The 25,864-nt window shown below is 53.6% G+C and overlaps 1 protein-coding gene across 1 annotated transcript in view; it reads right to left on the bottom strand.

Moving 5' to 3' along the window:
- Positions 1 to 21,539, bottom strand: part of LOC128270200 (cadherin-99C) — a 105,935-nt gene extending 84,396 nt beyond the window's left edge. Inside the window, exon 1 of the mRNA XM_053007604.1 lies at positions 21,443 to 21,539. Coding sequence (XP_052863564.1) covers positions 21,443 to 21,539 — 97 coding nt within the window. The remainder of the gene's footprint in view (positions 1 to 21,442) is intronic.
- Positions 21,540 to 25,864: the final 4,325 nt, after the last annotated feature.

Here is a 25,864-nt window from a genome sequence, read left to right on the forward strand (position 1 = left end):
GTACCGAAATATAGCTGCCGCACCGTGTACTTTGGACAATCCTCGGTCACACGGTGGAAATTGGAGACGCTGCGGTGGTGGCCAATTTTGGTCGCCCGGTATCGGATCTCGTCATGGGGTTTTAGTGTCTTCATCTTGCTCGCAAAAGAGCCGTTGATTTATGGAACGACTTAAACCGATTGCGGCTGACTCAAACCTGCCCGCTGGCTAAACATCCCTTGCGGTCCCGTCCCCCTCGGACCAGTTGACGGTACTTGGTCGACGCCTACGCCTGATCGGCCAGGCAGGTCTTCTGGGCGCGCTTTCTTCCTCGCTCAACTTCTCGGCCGTCGTCGTCGTCGTCGTCGTAATCTGGGCAGTAGTTTGATTTTCATACAACCGACCGACCGATCGTCGCCACAATCGTCGTTCATTACAATCAGCGCAACCGCGTGGCAGCCTCCCACCGGATGCATTTCCCCCGCCACACCAACACCACCACCTCCACGTCAGCCGCCGGGCCTGGGGGCCGTGTGCGGTATGTGCGCGCGCGATCAGGTGGTTTATCATTATTAGCGATTATTTATTGCGCATTATTGAAATTATAATTTGTTCGTAAATAAGATTAAGGTCCTCGCCGTCGTCGTCGTCGTCGTCGGGGAAGCAGTTCGGTCTCGTCTACAATGTTACCAACCCCGGACGGAAGGGTGGCGAAGAGCAGGGAAGGGAACTAGCAACCCCCACATCCGATGCGGCTTAAAATGCGTAGGTTGCGTTCGCGGTTGGCGGCGAACAAACGTGAACGACTTGAAACGAGTTTTGTGGCCGCCGTAGCAGTTGTAGCTGCCGCATTTGGTCGTGGATGTTTCGAGGGAAGTGGCGGGGGATCTTCCGGCTAAACATTTATGTGCGCGAGTCTAGTCTAATTAAAAGAAAGGGCTCATAGATTATGATGAAGTTATCCACAGCTTAGCGCTGGAGCATAAGGTATGTGTAGTTCCCCCCATGTTCCTGAAGGAGCACTCCTCACGGGGAAGGGAGCAGGCAGAGAGACGCACGGAAAGCAACCGGCGGCCATGATTAAACCCGATACGCCATCGCGATCGCTTGTCCGACGCGCTCTGGTTCGCGAATGGAGCGAATATCGATTTAATTCAATGGCATCGAAGCGATCGGTGTGGTTCCTGGGGTAGGAAGCAGCCCCCGGAGGGGACCCACTACGGACGGTGGATGGCGGGGTGGATCAATTTGTGGCGGCGTCTGGCAGAAAGAAATTTCCCGGCCGCCCGGAGTTCTCGGTGCATAAATCGGAGGACCACTCGGTGCTCGATGGAGATCCCATTTCAGCATCAGGCCGGCCCCTGGATCTGCGCCGCTCCGTTCTTCGCTTCTGGAGGTGGATGGGCGCCATGTCGTTTCCCTTCACAGAGAGCGAGTCTCGAGGGACTGAACGCCGATCCATACCGGTACCGTATCGGTTTATCACCGAGCAACGGCATCATCAAGGGACCCCAAGAAAGCCACAGAAAGCGCGTGCGAGAGAGAGAGAGATCCCGTAATAGGAAACGGCGAGCCTTCACCGTCGAAAGAGGCAATCGGTCTCCGGGGAGTTCCGGACGACGTCCCGACGTCGACGAAAGCGTATGAAAGTCGATTGATTGGATGCACCGAACGCGGCAACGATCGGTGTTTTGGGGCCGTTCTTGGGATCATCGTGGCATCGCATCATACCAGAGCCGTGCGCTGCGATGGATCTTCTGACGTGCGCTCCTTCTAAGCCGGGCGTGTCCAGGCGGACCGAGACCGGCCCGTACGGTCCGAGACCGGACCGGAGTGCGGAACCTAATCGAGCTAAAGTGCAGCACCGCACTCACAATCATTATAAATTAAGCCACAACCGATGGACCGATGTCGCTGGGTCCCCGCAAGCCCCGACTTCCCTTCCCCGTGGACCGCCTTATCACGGACGGAATCGATCGATCAATCCGCCCTGGTCCCGGCCCCGGCGAAGTGACTTCGTATCGGCGATCGACTTAGCGGTTTAATGATGATCGCAGCGCTGCAGAAAGATACGGATCGTAAGTGCTTCTCTTTTTTTCCATTTAGCACGTTTAAGAGCCTTTCGATCGATCACGCAGGATGTGGGTTCGATCTCCGAAGAGCGCGCCGGGCGCGTCACGGAAACCGAAGACTGCTGCACTCCCGAGCCGGTGTGCCTCTTAATCCGCTCGCTCCGAACGGTCCGGTTTTTACGGTGCTGACAAATTTGCGATAGCGAAGATGTCGTCCGGCGACATTCGTTGGCGTTGGGACCAGCTTTCCAAATCTTAATTGGTGTTTATGTTTCGTTCCACTCGCTCCGTTATCAAGCGAACCAAATGCACAATGTTTGGGGCCGCGCATTGGTTCGTTGCGAATCGTTGACAGGCGCGCCGTCGCGATTCGATTCGGACTCGTTTTATTGGCCGGAATCTAAAGCACCTTGAAGACCCTCCTTAATGTGCACACCCCGCACACGCACACGGGAAGAGATCATGGCCACAGGAGATTAGGATGTCCGCGCCGATGCGCATTAAATGCGCGTTTTTTTGCTTAAGTAAAAGGAAAACGCCATAAAACGTGTCTTTTCCTATAATCAGGGGCCGTGGACCGCGGACAAGGTTTTAAACTTTTCGCGTCAAAAAAACAAAAACGTTAAGTGATGCGTCAGCATGAAAGTGGCTGGCGTTTTACGAGGTTCTTAAATCGATTAGAGCGCGGTTTGACATATCGAAAACCCGAGGCCCGAATTGCGGAGGATTAAATGCGCTGGTGCGCACCTGTGAAGTGTGTTAACCTTCACCGCAACGTCGGAACGCCTTTTATCGCCCAATATTATTAGGTCATCCGGAAAGTAATGGTTATTTACTGAACATTTTTCAAAGCGAACTTTACCGTTGCTCGTTATTTGCAATTACTTGGGAGCGTGTTTAAGTATTAATTTGTTATTTACTGTTGTCAAGCCAAGTGGAAAAACATACACACATCGGTAACACCATTTTACCGTGAATAAATTAATGAAACATAATGGCGGAATGAAACGAATAATTTTTATGCGATCAGCGGACAGGTGCTCATAAAATTTCAACCGAACACCGAAGGCTTCGTGTGTATGGTCGTGATTCCGACTCTTGTGAGATCGACAAGTTTCAGAATATTTTTGAGTTTTATTTCCAAACCAGACCTTAGCTAACGTTTGTCAGTTTTTCGTAAACTTCTTACGATTTTAAAATGATTTTGAAATTGGAAAAATTGCTCAAATGAATTACAATTGAGACGTTAAGTATAGTTAAGTATAGGGTGATCCACGGGAGATTATAATTTTCATTTGGTTATGAAAAAACGGATTAATATTTTTCGATAGTTGAACATTTATTCGAAAGGTTAAATGTATCTAAACCAGGCTAGGTCGGTTTAGTAATAATCCACTAGATCCACGTTTCTCAGAATATGGTCCAAAATACGTCGTTTTATGTTATGTTTGGGAAAACTTCGTGAATTTACCATATACTGATAAGAATTTAGTGACAAACTTACAAAATTTAATACCGCTCCTAGCAAAGACCATCGCCTTAAGGTCACACATTTCAGGCTTCGCGTGTTGCATCAAACACGTTCCGGTCCGATAAGATCACGAACCGCTGCCGGGTACCGTTCGCTTTTTTGTTTCCACATTAAATCAGGAACCCTGGCAAGATGGCAAGGTCCCTGAGTTCGCTCTGAGTGATAGCAGCTATCAACAGTGGAACAGCCGGTTCGGGAAGAGGAAACAAACCCAACCGGTAACGGTTAGCATAGGAAAGCAACGCGGAAATGGCACCGGTCCTTCGGTCGGCTGGTGCCCTTTCAGATTTAACAAATCGCATGTTTGACACTGTGTCCACAAGCCGACCATTACTTACCTCGCGGCTCTCGCAGCGCGAACGAACGCGAATAATTAATGGCCGCACCGTAGAGCGTATGCATCTAGATCTTGGATCGGTGTCTAGCATCATTTGTTTCTGACCACAAACCGCGGCCGCGGCAAAACCACACACACACAGAGCCACACACAATGCGCATTGTTTCTGGTCTATTGGGGTCTCCCCTTTGGGTCGTCTATGTTCTAGGGGTCGGCCTAAAGGATTGACAGCCGAACGACTACCGGCGATTGCGGGCCCGCATATTGACAGTCGGTCCGGCAAGGGTTTAGAATCGGCTTAGAATCAAAGCCCGGCGCGCAGTCCCGGACGCGGGTCGCAGCGCGGGAAATGCAAAATAGAACATGGCCGAGACCGACCGAGAGGCCTTTGACAAATGCAACACGCGGATGCGGAAACCTCCCGTTGGTTCGTGACCACGATGGCTCGAGGGGCTCGTGGGCTCGGGGATTTGGAGTCGGCCGGCACCGATCTTCCCTTGACGCGGATGGGCCGCGCGCAGATAAGAGTCGGACAGGCAGTCCGACAGGACCATCGGGTGGCCGCTGCCATGTCGTGTCGTGCGACGACGACGACGACGACGAGATGAGATGAGAGGGTCCCCGTCCGCTTTAACGTTCATTATTTATTTTTCAATAATTTAACATAAATTTCATTTGATGGACATATAAATTATGTTGTATTTTAATGACGATCGCCGATCGCCGTTGTGGACCCCAGCTCCGGCGCGCCGCGTTTAGAACGTTTTGTGGGGACACATAGAACGCGGTCACGGGTGAAGAAGACCACGGATAGACAGAGCGACGCTGACGCCGTGGTTGACGCCGGAAAGCACAGACCTCGGATTCCGAAGGCCAAGAAGACCAAGAGAGCGACGTAAGTTGGACGAGATTTAACCCAGGGCCCCTGGCACACCTCAGCACGCGATTCCCAGCTTCGTAGGGCGAAGTTATGGGCGCCCCGGTGCCGTGTGCTACATTTACGCGCCCAAAGAATGGTCCGAGACGATCCGAGAAACACGGCTCGGATCGGAACGTCTCGTGACACTCGAGGGCCTGGCGGCGCCCGCCCGGTGTGGGCCGAAGAGATAATGAAAGAGCGATAAAATTAGTGAAGGAAATATGTTGTAAAATAAATGTAATTGGATTTACGGTATCGAAATGGTCGTAAATATGGCACAAAGTACGCTCTGTTTGTGCTCATGTTTTGGGCTCCAGTCCCGGCTGGATGCCAGACCAAGGACGGCCAACCGAAGACGGCGGCGGCCGCACATTCCATCCAGGCTGACAACCAGGAATGTCCGGGCGGGAGCACTTCGCTTTGGTCCGCGAGATGCCGCGCTTCCGAGTGTCAAGCTAAGCGTTCGGAATTCGTAATTGCGACCGAGGGCCCGACCGGCTTGAAGATGGATTTAATTGACACTTGTCGCGGTCGCCACTGAATGTCTCGATCTCTCGATCTTGGGGAGGGTCGCACGCGCGCGAAAGAGAGAGAGGTGGAGCCTTCGAACCAAAGAGTTGCACACTGCGTTAAGCATCATTAGCGGCCGCTGACGATGACGGTCCGTTTGTTCCAGACGAAGTCACCGTCGAAGTCGTATCGAAGCGTTTCCCAAGCGGTCCCGCGGGCGGCCGTCCCGATGGATGGATGAATGGATGGATGAATGATAGACATTAAGAGCCCTTGCGGCGCGCGCGCCAGGATTTGCCGACCGACCCTCTGCGAGCCTGAAGCTGGATCTGGATATCTGCAAAAATGCCCCGTTAGGCACTCCCGCCGGGTGACCTGATTAGGGTTGCTGCAGTTTTGCCCAGAAACATTCTCATCCGTAATTGATTTCTATGGCCGCCGCGGCGACCAACGTCAACGATCGGACGCTCGATTGAGTTATTAGCCGATGCGCTTGCGGAAGGAGCCCGCCCGTCGATCATATTCCCAGGCCCGGACCTGGAGTCGTAATGATGTTAATTGTACGGTGTGCAATTAAACCACACACTTCTATGCGTTTGCCGTCTGTTCAAAGGGCCGGCACCGGCAAGCGGCACTGGTCATCTACCGCGTTAGATGATTCATGGGTCTGGAAGTCGCGCAGACCGCGGACCTTCACTCGGGCCCCCGAAACGTACGTTCTCTCGCGTCCCGATGGGAGTTACTCCGAGGGTTCGGTCCTCGAAAAACCGGCCCAGAGATTGGAGACTGTCTTTTTTTCGGTGCCCCAGTCAAGCAGTCAATTAACGAGTCGAGCTGGTGTGGACGGATCGACATGACTCGTTCCGTGCCCGGGCGCTCGACGGGTTCCTGTCACCGCACCGCACCCAGAACCAAGAACCTACGCTCGACGCTCACCGGACGCCCGGTGGTGGTGGCTATCGGAGCGCAGTATCACGATTTTGATCCATATTTTCATAACCCCATTCCGGTGCGGCACCGTGTGTCAGGTCGGACCTCATCGTGCCCGGTATCCTTCACTCGGTCCGTTCACTTACGCCAGGGCCTCTCGGCGGAAATCCAGTCTTTCGCGGGCTCGCGTCCAGAGCCGCGCGAAACCCAAAACTTCCTTCACGAGGACGGCGTCGAAGCCGGAGCGGCTTTTGATCGGCCACACTCGGCTCTTCGTGGAGGGCTCTCGAAGGAGCTGGCACGTACCGCGAATGCGTACTTCAGGTTGGCGTCAAGCGTCGTCCTGTTCCGTCGTCGCGGACGGACAGTGGGACTTGCCGATCATGTGACGAGTTTCAAAGTCCATGATTTCGTCGTCGTGCGACTGCCAGCCGCGATGTGAACCGGAGCCCACCCCTCGACCCCCACAGTCCATTTTGCTGTCTCCCTGGTCCGGGATTTCATAACCCTGAAATTCCATCCCCAACTGGCCACGGTCAGCGCCCGGCTGTTCCTTGTAGCGCTGCGGCCACCGAAAACGAAACGCTTTCCCGTAACCCTGGACTAGTTCCCGCTCGTCCGACTGAGTCGGGTTTTTGCACGGATTCGGGCCCACTTTGTTTTGCTTGTTTTGGCCACCGGCCGGCGTACCGTTGCGCCACTGTGCTTGAGTCAGCGCGGCCGCGGAACGCTGCACCGTAAGCCGCGGACAAATGAGAACGAAAATGAGGTCATTATTATTTTCATAGCCGTTACTTCATGTTTTCGTACCGGGCCAGTCGGCAGGCAGTCGGCCGTGGACAAGTTGGCCGACCGGAGAGTGAAGGGGTGTTTCGCGCGGCACTTGCCACTTGGTGTTATGCTTAAGCAGCGCCGTAGAAAACCTGACGACCGCTGACTGACGACTTGCATGTTGTGCGGTGATGTTGTTTGTGGTTGGTGGCCACCATCGGACACCTTGAGAGCCTGAGGAGGACTCCTACCTGGGGGGCTTCCGGCTTTCTCGCCAGGCCGGTGTTTTCTCTTCCTGACCGTGAGCCCGCGAGATCCCGCTCGAACACGGAAAGTGGTCCACCAGGAAGCCCAGACCACAGCACTTGTTGTCGCATCTCTCGCTTTCCCTAGGTCTTGCTGTTGTTGGAGACCACCGCTAGGTGTCTAGAAGAAGTATGGCGATCGGCGACATCGGCAGCTCGTTGCGTTGCGCCCGATTTATGAATAAAACAGCAGCAGACCCACTGAAGGCGGCACGCCTTTCAAGTCCAAAGCGACCGACCGACCGACGTCGACGTCCATTGTTTGCCGACAGAGCGCGGAACAATCGAGTCTTCGTCGCGATTCTGACGCGAACATGAGCAAAGGGTTCGCCTACGCCTTATCGGGAGTTGGCGGCGGACCACGTGACCCACCGGCGGCTGGCTGATTAGCCACAGACCCGGAGACGGACGTCCCTTTGGAGGTTTGGTTCTTTGTCTGGGTGGCGCGAAGGGGGTCCCTTTAAATTACAATTTCAATTATAATGATGTCTGGGATGAGTAATCCACCCAGTCAGGCACCCAGAGGGGTCCGTGACGTAGCCAGCCTTTCGATTGACCCTGAAACATGCTAAATCGACAATCGCGGGTCGCAGCGCGAGCGGATCATGCCACCCCACCGCGGGGCCCGTGAATGTCAAGTTGACACCTTTCACTGCAACCGCACACTTTTAAGACCGCCTCTCAAAAACTTTGCGATCTCGTCACGATCACGGCTGGTGGGCCTGAAGTGGCAGCAGGAGGTGGGCCGTAAAGTTTCGACAACGATCGCCATCTACGGCGCTGGCCGCTTTCGATGTTGGTTGGTTTGAGGGCTCATCGATGTTTGGGCTGGGATGAATTGGACAATCACACCAGACACCGGTTGACACAGGGCATCGCCTCGTGGCCCCACGGATTCTGGGTTGGGTTGGCCTACCGGGCCGTACCAGGGGGGTTTAGCCGTTGTTAAGACATCCTCCAACTCCGGAGCCCCCGAGGTCAGAGCGTCGAGAGCGCGCGAGGATGTCTCAGCGCCGTCGGAGTTGGCCTTCGGCGCTCCAATAGTGCACCTCCGGCATGCAATGCCGGACCGTATACAGGGTACCCGCTCCCTTCTGGAGGCTCCCCGGACACGCGGCCTGTGTGTGTGTGTGTGCGTCAGACCAATCAGAACGGGCCGGAATGTGCGGTGCCTTTCTCTTTTGCATTCGAAAAAGGAATCACTGCGAATGCCGGCCTCCGGCCACTCTTCGGATCGGTCCCCGGGCGCACTGATCCGAGGCAGGAATCGCTACAGAATCGCTACGATCTGCGAGATCGCGTTCATGGCCGCCGTCGCCACCACCTTCTGCGGCACCACACCGGCGATGGATTGATTATTTTTATGTAATTGACATAAATTTTCTGAACATCCGCGGACCGATCCGGTCGCCCGATAGGTCTCTAGGAGCGATAGGAGAAAGCAGGGCAGCAGCGAGGGAACGGTCCCCATTCCCCGTACGTGTGTGTGTGCGTGTGTGTGTGTGTGGGGATGCAGCATTACCTCCGATCTAACGACGTCCCAGTCGGCAAATGAGAGTGATTTTCTGCCTCCGCTTCATAAATCATTCATCAAACACGGAGAGTAGCCGAGTTCCGAGGCGCCCGCCTTAGGACTGCCGGAGTTGGCGACTGAGACCACAGGTGGAAGCCGCCGGGAAGCTCGATTAAGATCGAATGCCCAGTAATTGCACACATTGGGCGCCATTCCTTGGAGCGGCCCGGATTCTGGTTCCGAGTAAACGACGGAGACCCCTCGCCACGATTGAAGATTTGAAAGTTGGGCCACCTAAAACCAGTCGCCGAAACACGAAAAACAGAAACAAACCCGGCTTTGCTCGACTTTTCCACCTGTCACGCACCGTCGCCTGCCTGGCGTCGGTCCGCCGACCACTCACGCGTTGCGCCGCCCGGGAGTTGGGACCGTCCTCACCGCTGATGACGCCGAAACAACTTTCGGTTTTTTCGCGCAACGAAGCCGCGTTCTGGCGTGAAAGGGAAGTTGAGTTGCCGAGATGGCTGTTTTCGGGAGAAGGTGCCGCACCGCGCCGTGGTGGTCTTGAGAGCGTAATCGAGCGGATTGATTCCCGGCTCCGGACGGACGGACGGACGGTTTTTGATAAATGTCGTGCCCGCGAATGGTTGCGAGGATTAGTTGAAGGATCGTTGGCAGCCGATTGCGCAATGCGCTTCTCGGAATGCATGGGTGCACCGGGAAAGGGGGGGCAGCATAGGTTGGCCCCTTCCGGGGGCCCACCATCGGGTTCGGGTGTTAGTTTTGTTTGTTTGCCGAGCAGTGGCTCGCGTGTGGGTTGAGTGATAAATTGCGCCTCCGGCCTCGGACTGGGGCGCGGCTATGATTGAGATCGTGTTCACCGCGCTGTGCACGCACGCACGATCGCCGGCGTGATCATTGCGTCAAGTGAGTAGCAGTACTCGGGTAATGGGAGAGACGGGGTGCGAGCTTTCCAAGGGTGTGCGTTCTGAACTTGTTGGGTGTTTCCAATTCCGGCTGGGCGGTCCTGCAGGGGCCAGGTTTTGATTATGTTGTGGGTATGGTACCCACCCAACAATTATCAAAAATTAACATAAACTTATTGAATCATTGAATCATTGCCCATTCGAGCAGCTCGACGCTTTATGAGCTTTATTGTTAAAAGAAGGATTTTATCGAAAATTTATTGTTGCGCAAAAATGCCCTTCTTATTACGATCAACTCTTTTCTGAATATTAAATTATTACAAAACAGGTTTTCTGAAAGTCTTTCAATAATTTTTTGTCTTTGAATAGTTGGTATATGGTATTTCGTCATTTGTCGTTAAAGGCGCAATAAAAGAGTTATTAAAAGATGAAAATCATAAGAAATTCATAGTACTCTACTTTCCTCCTTACCATTTTGGCTTGTTTAAGGAAAAACAAACAATCAGATGTATTTTGTTTTAATATAAAGATATTCAGAACAAGAACTAACCTTCTGGGCAGGGAGGATTTTAAATATGAGTTTGTTTGATTGTTCGAATATTGTTTATTCTATAGTATTGCGATAATCATTTTGATCTATTTCTTATTTCTGTGTGTTTAATGACAGAACGGAGCACTGATCCTGTCTAGAAAATAGTAAATTGTGTAAAAAGAGTCTAAAGCTATTTTAATGGCTGAAGTCTAAGTCTTGAACCTTACCAAATACGTCGGTACAGGGCAATTAGTGTCAACTTATTCTCTTGTACGGATTGTGGCTTTTTCGAGGATCACCTGAAAAACATGGTCATAAATCGAAACGATCCCTATGTAACCGATATGCCTGCAGAATAGAAGCACGCGTTGGACTTTTTGAATCACCCCAGCCCCGAAATAGCTCCGAACACGATCGGCCGCTGCACCGGGTGTTTTTAATTCAATTTTCTACCCCAATGCCCGGTTTGTCTAAATTTGCATCGCCCCCGGTGGAAGCGCGGTGCCCGGCCTGTCGCACGGGTCGCCGCGGGTCCGAGTCAAAGGTTAAACTCACGACTCGTCGAAGAGAAAAGTCAGCGGCCAAGAAGCGGCGCACGCGATCCGCCCGGAACGGAACGGTGGCCCTCCGTTTTCTGTGGCAGCCACGATCTAGATCATTTCTCAACCCAACGGCAAACGGCGGCCTAATCGGAGATCTGTCCCTTCGCGCTTGCCGTCCCCGCGGTGGGGAGGCACCGGGCCGCGCAACCCCCCCTCCGGCCAACGTCGAAAGACGTTGTAATGATCCACGTATTAGTCATGTCAATCTTGCTCACCGAGCGAGGGATCTAACATCAAAACTGTGGTCCCGGGGTTCGTTGGCAGCGGTTCGTCGTCGTCGTCGTCGTTGCACTGCCGGAGGTTGCTGTCGCTCCGATGGCGGCTTCGTCTCGGCTTCGTAACGGTGCTTTATTCATACACATGAAATTGGTGATCATGCCGTACGGCAGCGTTAGCCAACGACGTCCGTTTCATCGAACACGGCGAGGAAAAGCCCAAACGGTAAGGCATGGGAAAAACGGTTTCGTTGTCGTCGTTGTCCCAACTTCTTCGCCGAACCTTCGGCTTCTCCTTCCCCGCTGCAAGCGTGCGCTGGCCGACGACTGCCCACTCATTTGACTGACTGACTGACTGACTGACTGAGCTGACTGATTCGCTGACGACGCTTACTTTCACCGCGGAGTCCCCAGCAGCAGCAGCTCCGACTCCGACTTCGGGACAGGACATGCGCGGCCAGCGGCCGATCTTCCGCCTCGGCGAGCATGATGGATGAGGTGTGCCCCGTGCGATTAAACCTTGTACGGCAATGCAATTAGGGGTGGTGATCGTGATTTCGTGAGGTCACCGGCAGAGGTCACCTCGACGTTTTGAGCGACAGTCTAAACCCCAGGCCGGCTGGCCAAAAACACACACCGCAAAAGGTTACGATGGCGGTGGTGCCAGCGGGACTCCAGCGTTGGAGTCGGTTCACTTGCTCAATCCCGTCGAATGATTGAGATATCCGCCCGGGTGTTCCGGGTCCGCGGAACGCGCAAGAAGTAGGTCGGCCTGTGCGGTTTTATCACACTCGACACATCAGTCATCGTCCCCGGCCATCGTCTGTCGGGCTGGTAAATGAGTTTTATCGGCCGGTGCGATCTGCCCGGGCCAGCCAATCTGCGCAGTTCGATCCACGGCACGGCAACGGCACAGCCAGCGGTGTGTGTCAGGCGAATTATCGCCCAGCAGGAGACATTTTGCAGTCGTTAAAAGTTCCATCTATCATAGAGGCCAACCGGTTCGCGGGCAGGGGCGGCCCGGAGTCGGGTGTGCATTCTGATTTATGGGCTCGCCGCCGACGGAGGCCCGCGATCACTATCACCAGGGAACTAGGCGGACTTGGGCAACCTGTGCCGTGCCGAGTTGCCGTTTGAATAATTAACACCTGTTTGGGGGCTGCGTTCTTGAAGGGTGGCCGAAGTCCTCGTTGCCCGGTTGTACTAGGTTGTATACTAAGTTTTGACATTCGATACCAAAGGACGCTGCTACGAGCCTAATTATTTAACGAACTTATTGAAATCCAAAACTTCCGTCAAAAATTGGTTATACTGCTCAAAGAGATGGCCAGGCCTTTTACTAAATCTCTTTCAGTGATCCGATGATATTCCAATACGATATCCTGTATTTTTTCTACGATTTCAAGAGTTGTGTCTGTTTTTTGACATTTTTGACGTGGATCGTCTTGAAGGCTGCTACGAGCACGTTTCAACTCAGAAACCTCCCTTTTAACCCTCTAATTAACGGCGATGAGTCCTTATACACTTTTAATATTCGTTCAAAAATTTCTTTTGCTTTTAAACCTTCCAAATAGAAAAATTGTTTTTTTTCGTTTAAAAAAATACTGTGACATGTCGATACGATACTGACATGGCTTGTAAAAAAATAGGCGACCGATTTGAAGGAAACTTCACATACGTTCATATGAAGATAGTACCAATATAACAACAAAAATTCAGCTCGTAGCAGCGCCCTCTGGTATCGAACCTCAAAACTTAGTATACAACCTACTATGTCGTGTTTGGGGCCCTGCGACACAAGTTAAGACTATCGCTGACTGCCCTACAATGTTGGGGTTTGCGTCGCGCACTTTGCATTCTAATGACAAGCGCACGCTGGTGACAAACTTTCACGCACGGTCTTGCGTGCAAAGCTAGTGCGCTGCTGCACAACACCAGAACGGTAGTCGGCAGAATCTAATTAAGATACGAGCGCAATCAACGAACGAACTAAGCACGGTGCCTTGGCTTCGAGTCCTCGACGTCGCCGGACTGACAAATGATAAACGGTCTGAACTCGTGGCACGCAGCGTAAAGCAGTGGCACCGTGTGGCGGGTGATGAATCCACGGCAGACACTCAGCCTCCAGCCAGCCAGTCAGCCAGTATTGTTGGCCATCGTGTGGGTGACTCGCTGTCTGCGCTAAGTAGCACGAAAAAACCAACCAACCACACGGCCAGAATGGAAGCGACGGAAACATCAATCTGCTGACCAACCGACTCCGGTGGGCGGAAGAAGACTCTGTGTGTGTATGTGTGTGCCCCCGAACAGGGCCCGGAAGTGGAGCCACCCTCCCCGGGGGGTAATTATGTCATGGGAGCCCCGGACGCGCAATCGGTCGTCGATCACGCTCTGAGAGGCCGCTTTTATTATAAAAGAAATTAAAAGCGCGCGCGCAACTGCTTCCAGGAACCTGTTTTCGCGTGACCAACCGCGAAACCTCCAAAAGTCTAATTTAATAACCCCCTTTCTGCTGCTGCTGCTGCTGCCGCCGCGCGGAAAGAGATGATTCGGCTTGAGGCCATCGAAAAGTCCTCAATCGACGGGTCCGCGTTCGCCACAAAAGTCTCGCCACTTAAGATTCTGAGCGTCATGGCGGAGCAAAAGCTGACTCGCTACGTAATAAAAAGACCGCCGACAAACCACTCGAGCTGCTCTCGATCTCGTCGTCAAGAACGAGCATGATGACGGGCCGGCCGGCCTGCGGTTAGTTTCGGCGTCTTTTGGTAAGCGTAAATTATTTTATTTTATTTGCTCTCTTGTCGAGCTCGATCGTCTTCCGGTTGTGTCCGGCGAACGGACGGAGGCTCCAACGCTTGGCTTACGTCATCGGGCGGGCCGCCTAAATCCTGTTTCGTTTCGTCACGTCGATTGTTGCTCGGAATCTGAAACATACTTGACACCCGGCACGTTACAGAAGTGACCAATCTCCATTCTCCAAGCGCGGTGCAAACTCGTTTCCCTGGACGAACGTTTATCTGGGTCGCTCCAGAATCATTACCACAAGCCCGCGGGAGCGCGTATTAGCCAAAATAGCCGCGTAAAAAGCCTCTTAGTCGCCGAAAAAGGGATCGTAACTCGATCACTTAGTGCTAGTACGCGCTGGCGAAGGTGCTCCAGCTCGTGCCAGGAAAGTGAAACGATGCCAATGCGACGCCGCAACAGGTTCCCCCGGGTTGGGCTTCTCGGTTTCACTTTCGCTCCACAGCAGCTCCGACAGAAAGTTGCACCGCAACTTCAACCTCTTTTCTGGACCACAATCTCCATCGCCAGTTCGCTCCAACAAAGCCGCTCGGATGCACCAACCGTCTCCGTAGCATCGTGGCCCTCCCGGGGCCTTATGGTAGAATGGCGTGTTTCGGTCCCATTCCGCCCCAAGTTGAAGTCACCACCGAAGGTGGGTACCTCCCCAATTGGTGGGTCTCTCCCACGCGCGAATCGAAAGTTTCCCTACACGGTGACTGATTCTTGGCCTCGGAACGATCGACAATGAGCCATTTATTGGACACGGACGAACGGACGGACGGACGGTTTTCCTAATCCCCTCGCGACGACGCCATCAAGCGGCTTGGGATTTGTGTTTGGCGATCTACTTCGGAAAAGCGGCATTACTTAATCGGCGCGATTGGCGCGCGATGGCTCCGAGGGCTCAAGTTCACATGGCCGCCCAGTCGGGGCGCGGTTGCGTCAGTGATCCAATAATGGTACATTGTTGTGGAAACAAGGTCCACTCGAGATGCTTGGCCGAGAATGGTCGACTTCGGCGATTAAAGCGGCGTTACCGGACCATAAAGATGGCCGCGATGGCGACAGAGTTCCGAAGCCGAGCACCGCCTGGAGGGCTTCTAGAAGGGCTTCACCAAATCGCCGTGGCGTTCAAGGACACGTCAGGACACTGGCAGTTCCTGGGGAGGGCGAGAGGCTCACGAGAACCCCGCCCGGGGCGGCAAACGTCCTCCTGGAGTTCGACGACACGGGCTCGGCCGGATTATCCTGTGGCAGGATTTATAGTGTTTTAATGTTTGCATAATTATGCGTTCTCTCTGCGTTCCCGGCAAGTTCTGCAGCTACACGCACAGCACGCCAGCGCCTGCGGGTGCTGCTGGCGTAAGTATATTGTTCTGACGATCGACAATGTGAGCCGTGGATCCGCGACGAGCGATCCGTTTGGAATGCTCTCTGTTCCCGTTCTCCTTGAACACGGTCAACGGTCGGTGTGGCGTCTACGTTCAAAACACCGCACGGCACTGTCTGTGAATAATAAGGAGAGTGAATCTTCAATTTTTGTTTGCCTTCTGCACAGTTTGTTCTCTGCGCCTTGCGATTGCGTGTAGCGCGCGCGTGGATTTCACGCAGCTCGCAAGCTGCATCGGAAATGAGGCGGATTTTTTTTCGGTATGCACCACGCGCGAGCTCAGCTTGCTAATTGAGACCGTTTGTTGCTGCAGCTTCATTAATCATTCGACGTAATCTGGCTCGTTAGCGGGCAGATTGTGGCGGGGTTCCGCCTATCCGTCGATCGCCTTGATTGGCAACCGCAGCGCAGTTCTGCTGCCGAACTCGGCGCAGACTGCGTAAGCGCAGAAATGGTTCCGTTCTGACGTAAACCACACTCTCACTTTCGCCGCTCACGTTCTCGCGTGTCTCGCGTGAAAACGAGCACGCGGGGGGGTTTGCACCACCCGCATGGCGCTCCAAAAACATAACCCAACTTTCGGGCGGGAAATAAACAACATCAAAACATTGTCCGGCGGGCAAGCAGAGAATCACAACCATTGTCGTCGCTTTTTGGGGCACGCTGATGGTTACATAAAGCCGCGGCGGCACGCGCAAAATTCCGTAAATCACCGAGAAATTCAGAAAGCCGCACACACACGCCGCGGTTCCACAGAATGGCCGAACACTGAAAGAAGAGACCGCGTGACCCGCGGGTGGCGCAACCCTCGGCGCAAACCTAACTCGGGCGTTGGTCCGCCCCTCATAAACCCGTGCTTTCAACCGATGCTGCTGATGCTGTCCATCTCCCTCCCTCGGCGAATTGAAAATTTGGTGTCCGAATTTATGCGCCGGCCCGCGGGACAAAAGCGCATCTGCGGGGATGGGATGTGCGAAAAGTGTTCACCCGCCGCCGCCGCCGCCAATGGCGCACACAATGGCGATGAAAGTGTTATGTGGCAGTGAAATTTCCATTTTTCGGCCAAGTTACGACAGCCGGAGCAGCATAACGGGAGCGCGCCGTCAGTTACGGCGCGGCCCGAAAGTGGGTTACGTGGGACCGAAAATTTGGGCCACCGGGCGGCGGGCAATCCACTTTCGGTTTCGGAAGCCCGGACCGTGACGGATCGGCCAGAGGCACTCTCGTCAGAACGGCGGTAAGCTGGAGTCCCGAGTTCTTCCCTGCATCTCGAGCTCGATAACGGCAGTCTTGGCATACTTTTATTTGTCTCCCGTTCCATGTCCTTACGATCGCCAGTGATGCGTTTCTCGTTCATTCGCTCGGCAGCGTGTTATCGCAGCAGTGCCTGGCCAGCACCACAATGAAGTGATCGTGACCACCGTGATTGGGACCGGGAAGGCGCGCACGGTCGTCGTCGCCGCGTCGAAAGCCAATCTTCAATCCAAACCCCTCTTCTACTGGGCAGAGCTCCGTTGTTGTCAGACCTATCAACCCGTAATCGATAGTCGCGGAACGCCAACTGTCTTGGATGTGGCCGAGATCAGCTGCAAGCTCCAATCCTGCGCCATCTCTATCGGGGGCAATTTATCTAACGATTTATTGATTATAAATATTAAATTAACTACCGCGCCCGCGTTGGCCGGTTTTTTTTTTACCGGCACCGACGAAGCGCTGATGTGTTATTCCGTTTGAGGCCCGCTGTTTTTGTTATTGTTACGTTTGCCGTGCGCTTCGCGGTTTATGCCATTTGCGAAGGTATATCTTTTTCCCGGGCCGCGATTTCAGTCTCGAATGGAACCAAAGTTTTCCCCACCGGTTTTGCGTCTTTTGTCCTGCTTGGCAGAGCTTGGAAGGCGGTTTCTGGTTTCACTCGAGCCCCGGCCGTCAACCCCCTAGGACCGTTCAGCTCAATCGTAGGCGTGATCTTTGCCGTCGGATGATTGATCGATGAAATGGGAAGTCGTTTGGGTTGGCTTTTCCGGGTGAGCCGTTAGGGCTCGCCAGCATTCCCGCCAGCTCCGGATCTGATTACGGACCGTTAGAAAGAGGCAGAGGGAGAGAGAAATGACGGTGCGCGCGCGAAAACGGCGACCGATCGAATCACCCGCGTACCACTCGTGTGGCTGCCGTTTTACACAACGTAATTTGGTCCCCGCCAGGAACCGCAGGAATGTCAATTTTCGAACGCCAAACGCAGATAATCGCACCGGGGACGGCCCTCTTATAAGCCCATAGCGCTACAATGAAAGGCCAGTGCGCCGCCGCCGCCACCGTTTTGCTCTCTTGGTTTGTGAAAGCAAAAAAGGATACTAAAATAAAATTATGCACACAAAGAAAGGCGATCGCATCTGTGCGAAGTGAAGGAGGACAGAGAGAATTTTCCGAGCGGGAGAAGAAAATTCCCCACCGGAAAGGTCTTACGGGTCGAGTCCACGGTTGTCCAGCGTTTGAGTCCCAACCTTTTTTATGGTCCAAGAGCTCGCCAGTACCCTGTCGGTCGTGGTGGTGAAATTTATTATTGCTTCAGCATGAGTAGCTACGAACAAGGAAACGAACTACGACGGCGACGACGACGGCGACGACGCGTTTTGACCTCGAAGCGAGTTGACCACCTATTCCGTTAGGTTTCTCCTATTTGTGGCCGGAAAGAAAAAAACAGGCTCATAATTCCCGCACAATCGTCGTCGACGCCGAGATTAGTTCCCGGGAAGAGGTTGGGTTTCTTTGCGACACTCGCATTGAAGTCGCCAGGCCGCGGCTAGGCCTCGGGAAGGAAGTTCAACCGACGGGAGGGAGCCGCCCGCGAGATGATTGAGATGCAGGAAACGAAAGGCTACACACGCTTCCGATCGGGATGAGATAGCGTCACCTGGTGATACTCCTTTTTGGCAGTCCATTTGTGCAGAGAGAGAGCGGCATCGTGCGCAGTCCTAGGAGGATGCCAACAACGAAATGTGTTCATTCGCCTTCAAATGGGTCACTATCTCGCGCCAGAGCCGTTGATCTAAACAAAATGGATGGCTTTGTTCGTGTAACGACCGGCAGGATGTGGGGCCACTCCCGGTCAGTCTTTAGTACAATTTTAGTACAATATTTTGAATCGTATCAGATTAATGCCCTCACTCTGGGCGCGGACTCAATTTATTACGCCGTTATAAACAAGGAGGAGGTGTGGCCCGATGGACCTTCCATGTGGTGGGTGGTGGCTCACTCGATGCCACAATTTATGACCCTAATTCCTTCGATCCACCCGATGCGTGCGGAGATGTGTGGCCACAATGTCGAGGCGAGGTAGCTGCCGTCAGCTAAAAGGCGAACCAGAGAAAAGCGGAAGAAAGCGAACAGGAAAAGAAACAGGGTTAGATGCACCGGGCGAGATGCACTTTGCAACTGCAGCAGCGATTAATGGTGCCGTTGAAAGGGGGTCCCAGCCGCAGCAGCAGGGGCCCTCGCTTTACTTTGTTTCCTCTCTCACGGTTTGCTTTCCTTTCTTTCTTAGCTACTGGGAAGGGTGTGGCACGCAAATGGAGCCGCCAGTCGGGCGCGTCATCGCCGAAGATCGCCGAGCCACGAAAAATTGGGTCATTCGGGCACACCGCGTGAAAGTCTGACCCAACCGGGCCGGCCCCATGGGAATCGAAATGAAACGAAACCAAAATGTGTGATAAAACCAAATTGAAACATCACATTCGCTTCATCTCGGCCCGGTCCGTCTGTTTGTTGACTCCCGGTCGGGGTCGGCTTTGGACTCTCCCGAGAGACACTGTCATCTACCGTTAGGTGGCTGACACACATTCGTGGCCAACTGCTAAGCCCAAACGGAAGAGCCCCGAGAACCGGCGTGCGCAGAAAAATCTGAAAACGATTATGCTCCACCCAGGGCCCCACCCGGGGGGGTCTGTTGCGTGTAGGAAACAATAAACCAGAATAAAGGGCAAAACGAAAACAAAAGCCCAAAACTGTGCGCGACAAAACGAAAGGAAAGCAAGAGAGAGAGAGAGAGAGAGAGAGAGAGACACGGAAATCAACAACCCAAAACAAACGGGACAACAACGGCATCGAAAATTAAACGAAAAGTAGACATAAGAGCCGACTAACCTCACTTTAACAAGCGTAGCGAACGAGTGTCGGACGTTAATGTTACAACGGAAACCGGAAAACGGCCACGGCGACTGAAACGGAGCCCACAAAAGCCAGTACCCGATAAGAATAATAATCCGGACATTAACGTAACAGCCGTGGCGCCGGAGATGGCAAAAGAAAGGTCTGCGTGATGCGGGCAAAGAAGCTCCGAGAGCTACAAAAAATCCCGGGAAGCAACATTTAAAATACGCCACTTTAAGGTACACGCGCACCCGTGCAGCACTGGGGCCAGTGGAAAGGCCGTAACCACGACGGGGTTGGTCCAGCCGACGGTCCATTGCGAAAGGTTCCCCGCTTCAAAAGTGATGAAAACGTTAAATGGCCAAAAAGTGTAATAGACAGAACCTGTAAATGGACCCTCCCAGCGTCCAGTACGATGTGTGTGTGTGTGTGCGTGTGTGTGTGTGTGTGTGTGTGTGCAAATACTCATCGGAGTACACGTTAGGTTCGCCCGATCAATGTTGCGGTGTTACTTGCGGGTTGCTTGGGGTGTTGCAGTTCGCAACCGACGCTTGGCACCTCCTGGATGGGTGATGCTGCGATGCTGCGCGTTACTGGGCTATGTTCGCCGCGCGGTGGCCAACAGCATTGAATGTGGGTTTGCCAGACACTCGGCGATTCCCGACACATACGAACGTAATGAAGGTGTTGCTCGTTTCACGTTGGTTCGGTTTTTCTTGCTTTTATGCGCTGCCGACCGAAGGACGATCGGTACAACGATGACGAAATACCGGTCGGATTGAAGAGGTGTTTCTGGGGTCTTCTCTCTCTCGCTTTAGCGCACACCTGAGTCCCGAGAGTGGTGTCGGTAATTGTCCATTGATCGATTCGACGGGAGGTTGTTGTTTTAAAGCCGGTAGGGGTTGATTTCCCCATAAGTGGACTGGGTATTGGGCCGTGCGAAAGTCACACACCTAGGCTGTCTGTAGGGTGCGCGGGAAAAAAAAACAATCGTTTTCGTTTTGGGAAACCCATGATCTGAATGATCGTTGACCGATCGGCACTATTAAAGGGTGGTGAAGTGGAAAATTTTGCCACCGAGGGTTGACTGTTGATTTTTTCGCAACAACAAGCAGACGATCGTTCCGTAAATTGTTGCATCTTAACACCGAATGAAGAAAGACGCTCCCCATCCATGCCTTCCGGAACGTACGGATGCCCGCCTTTAGCGATGGTGGTAGATGGCGTTCTGCCGGGAGCACGATCTTCTCGCACCATAATTGCGTTTTGTAATGAACGACCGGTCCGCGGGAGGATCCGGGAACAATTTTCAATTTGCATCGCCCCACACTCGATGCCGTTCCAGATGCAAGTAGCTCGGCGTAAGGGCGATTCGCACCCCGAAGAGCCCCGTTATTGCATCACGGCCCGGGCTAATAAACGGGCGAATGCAATGAAGCGGCACATAAAAATGACGGCCGCATTTGAATAAATGTGCATAATACGCTACGCAAAATTGTAGCTCGATCCGGAATGCGATGGCGAAGGCGGTGGAATGCGATGATCCCCGGGAAATGAACCTGCCTCCGTGAATGCTCCGATGATTGATATCGTGATTGGACCTTGGGGTGGGTGGAATGCTATGCTCCAGATCCTGGACGCCAAGGCTTGCCCCCGACGGTTGGCCGAAGAATGTCGTCAACGAGCACGTGATCGGTGTCGGTCGGAGAGAGAACCAAGAGTCCTGGCCGTACTGAAGATCTATTAAGTGCGCTTCGTGGCTCCGTGCCAAATGTACCGTTAGTGAGGGTCGTGCTTATAAACGGACTGGCGATCGGCCATGGACTTCGTACGCCAGATGCGCGCTACGCATGCGATCCATATTTTATTCAATAAAAACGTTCACCAAACGCACTCGTAGCACTCGTAATTTATAATTTATGGACCTTTGCCGGCCACACTAATCGCTCCGGTCCGGCGATGCACCGCGCTCTGGATTACCTTTTGCAGCGCCCGGTTCGCCCGTCATCGGGATCGTACCGCTTGTCGTCGGCCCGCGATCGGTGTGAACGCCGTGCGGTGAATCGGTCGGTTGCATGTTGCGTTGCCATAAATTTGCATTATCATTACGCACCGATCCGTGAGCGGTTTAAGCGGTTAGCAGGCCCCTCAACAAAGCTGATGCTCCATGCTGATCCCGAATCCTTTGCCCGCGAAAGGATGCGCAAGCGGATCCTGAACCTGCACCGTGGCCGCATCTCTCATCGATCGAAGAGGCTGCACGCCGTCAAAGATCAAACGGCCCCGGGGCATCGACTCGATCGAAAGACTTCAATGACGCAGCGTACGGGCCGAAGCGACGAACCGCGAGAAGCGCTTAATTAAATCACTCATTGTCACAACATTGAAATGCATTCAACAGCGATCGAAAGAAAAAGTGCCCATAACCCCGAGCCGATGAACCGAGCACTCTACACGAGCCCGGCCCATTACAACACTCTCGCCCTCTTGACGCGATGGGACGCGGATTGGATTACGGCGGGTTCGATAGCGAAGTGCCCGTTTGATTGAGACGCGCTTCTCTGAATCGAAAGCAGTGGGAAATTCCTCAACATTGACCTTTCCGTTTTTGTAAGGGTTCGAGCAACGGCACACACGTACCACGTGTGTGTCGTTTTACAGCCACCACGACAGCCACATCATGACGAAGCACGAGTTTGTTCCCTTTCAGTCCCGGGACGGAACAGCTTGCCAGCAGTGAACCTGCCGAAGGGCTGGGACAAGAAAACAAACAGCCCGGTTCCTCGAGCCGGTTCCTTGGGGAATTAAAAATTACACCTCTCAACGGGCAGATCATTTGATTAGCGATTTGAGCCTCCTTTCGAGGACGATCACGGGACGATTGTCGACGATGGGACGCGACGGGATCACCACATGCTGGGTTGCTACGTTGCCACGGCCCAACGAGGCGAATTGGTTCAGAATGGACCAAATCCCCACCCCACCGAATGTAAGGAAGAACCGACGAGACGAGTCGGTTTGGAACGGCTAATTTATAGGCCGCAGCCCCACGCCGGGTTACGGGTGGAATTGTTTCCCGAAAAACGCTCCCCAAAATCCCGCAGGGTTTTAAATGTCAAAGCCAAGGTGGGGCGCGATGCGTTCCGCGTCCGCTGGCGCTGCAACAGCAGAAGGTGGCGTATAGCGCCAAGAGTGCCAAGATTTATAGACGATCCGATAACGAATTCGTTTTGTTTCTTTATTTTCCGTGGCGTGGCAACGGGGCTACGGAGTAAATTTATTGGCCGATTATCCTCACGTGCGTGTGTGTGTTGCGCCCTCCCCCTAGGAGCATGCGCAGCATGATGTTGAGTTTTGTGGCCGGGGGTTTGTTCTAGACGACGACGGCCTACAGACTACAATGTTGTAACATTAATTGTCGGCCAGCATGGCGATGCTCTGCTATGATCGTGTAGGGACATTTGTTCAACGCGTGTTCTGTGTCCGTTCTCACGCTCACACAACGCACACACACACCTGAGCGCGCTTTCTCTTGTGCCCCGCTCGAGTTAAGCCCCCCTTTAAGCTGGAGATCTTGCTCGAAAGCGAATGAAGCTCCCGAAGGTGCCCCAGGATTAACGGACAGACAGACGGTTGGGGTCCGTTCAATCAAAATTCGCCGATCGAATTGAGCCACGCTCGAATTGAGTGATTTACGAAGCCGAGAGCCGCGATAAGGCTTTCGTGGAGTGGCACAGGACTCCACGCAGGGGTTGCCGTTCCCCACATTTTCCTACACAAGCAACAGAGCGTCGCAACACTTACCGTACGTAGTGGTGCAGCGCGCGTGTTGATTGAGTTTCGCCGGTAGCGCTGAGCCCAGTCCTGGTCCTGCGATCGCGATCAAACGATCGCGCGAGTCTGCCTGGCTCCGTCGACAATGTAGCTCGGCCGGTGCTTTTCAATCACCGCGCAGCAGCTTGGCAGCGTTCTTCCTGGCAAGGGCAAGAATATGAGCGGGCGAGCAGAGTGGCCGGCGATGATTGCGAACTGCACCCGCGACGACGTACCGCGCGCGCGCGTTGGCGTTCCGCGGCCCGCGCTTGATAATGATTTAAAAGCGGCACGCGAAGATCGACGGCTGCAGATTAGACGCTGGCAGCTGAATGCAGCCGGCGCGGCCGTTGACTGACGAGACGCGTGGAGAGCGTGGAGCCTCCCGTTCTCAGCCCCTCACACTATTGAGCCGCCCGATCACTTGTAAGACACATTATGTTGGGCCGTTTTCTTTTCACAACACACAACTCTAGAACGCTTCGTGTGGTTCCATTTAAATGACTCAAGATCGAATCAGTGGCCGCGATACGTGGACGGCACAATGTGTGTGTGTGTCGAAAGGACGCCGCTCTGATTAGTCAAACCATTATCACTTGCCGGCGCACGTTAGAGAGCCTCTGCTGGGAATGTGGGCATCAAAATTACACTTCACTATCGTTAGCACTTTATCGAACGGCGACAACGGGCCCCGACGGCCCCGACGACCCGGCCACGGCAATTACCATTAATCTCTCGCTCACTCACTCATTCACTCCCGCGCCCTCTCTCTCTCTGTCAGTTGGCCGCGAGTTCCGATAGGCGGCGTTAGGTGGGTCGTTAACGTGCGCGTGAGGTGCGAATCCTTACCGGTACCAGGGGAGGACGCCCTTATCCTTCGGGGCCACGGATTCTGGTGGATTAAATATCGTGCATAAAATCGGCGCACCGCACACTCCCGTCCGTTGCACACTTTGCTTCGCGTCTTGGCCAGTCTCGCTCGCTTATCTTGGTACCTGTGTTGGCGAAAGAGCGAAGAAAGGAGAAGATAAGAAACGAAACGAGGTGGTGGGAAGCAAGTCAGAAATGCAAAATAAATCAACCGCTCAACGCGCGGCGCAGAGGGTTGATGAAAGTTCGCCGCGGATTATGCGCCACCGGGAGGAGCCGACGACGACCGGCGAGATAATTTGCCGCATAATATAACGATCACGGATGGCGAGTGGCGTCCGAGCATAGGCCACATCGTGTGCGTGTGTATTCCGCACGGTCGGAGCAGATGAAAAGCGGGGCCGGTAGCGGGGCAAGTAAAATCGAGTCGCATTTCTCATGCAGCCACCACCGCTACCGACGAGGTCGACCTCGCGTTGCGAATGCGCTAAAATGGTTCAATTTTTATGCTGCTGGCTGGGGCAGCATGCGGCAGATCTCATCGGATCGCATCACTCCGGGGTGGGACCCCCGGCTCACCGCCATGCTTTGGGCAGTTCAGACTAATAATTAAGTCATACGTTATATGGGGCCACGGGCCGTAGCAGTAGCAGGTCGCCAGCGATACCGCAGGATCACGGCAAGCTCCGTGTAAGTCCCCTGTGTCACATCCCCACCCCGACGGGAGGGTCTGGCCCAGATGCAGGGCCGGCCGGACCAAGAACACGACGCCCTTGCGACGCCATCAATCAGCATTCCGGTGGTGGTGGTGGTGCCGGTTCCACGCAAACCCGTTTCCCCGTCTCACACAGGTGCAGACTCCTTTGCTATGCTCCAGACCCACCAGACCAGACGGGGAACAGGGAGGAGGAAAGAAGGAACATAACATGCACCAAGAACGAGCAGCGCAGGGCCATTCCTGGGGGTCTGCAACCTGCAACCCCAAACCCGGTAAATGGACGGTATTTAGAGCGCACGGAGCGCAGAGACGGCGTTGGAATTCACCCGGGCCCGGGTCGCTACCAGGCGATGAAGCTTTTAGCACGTCGCGCCACAGCACGGAACGGAACCCCCTTTGGAAAGGATTGGAATAAATGGCCACTCCTACGGTGGACCCGTGTCCTCGGTCGCCGTGGTCGAATTCTAGGGCCGCACAATGCAAAACCAGAACGGCACGACACTATTGGTCTACGGGCGAAGCCCATTCTGGCCATAAATGGGAGGGTGGCTGGCTAGCTGGCCGGCTGGACAGTTGGCGCAAGGAACCACCGATTTAATGATGGCGAGATGCTTGATGCGTTCTTTACGTCCCGATCGTGCGATCGTTCGGTAGTTTTACAACTACTTACATAAAACCGGGTAATGAACATAAACACGCCATAAACGCCTCCGTTCGACAAATCGTACGGGTGGATGTGGTGAATGCCATTTTGTTGTTGTGGAAATGCTAGAAAGTGTCAGGATCGGATCAAGCAACACAAGAGGTACCGAAGTAATGAACAATAAAATACCTCACTGAGGCTCGAAAGGGTTTGATTCGATTTCTTTTTAAAATAGTTAACATTAATTTAGTTACTTTTTCAGTTTTGAACATACGCTGTTGAGATCAAAAACAAACAGTTTTGTTTGATTATGGTCTCGTGGTGCATCATGATTTTTTCCAAATGGCAAATGGACTGT

This window comes from Anopheles cruzii, chromosome 3, assembly GCF_943734635.1.
Source record: "Anopheles cruzii chromosome 3, idAnoCruzAS_RS32_06, whole genome shotgun sequence".
NCBI classification, from domain to species: Eukaryota; Metazoa; Arthropoda; class Insecta; order Diptera; family Culicidae; genus Anopheles; species Anopheles cruzii.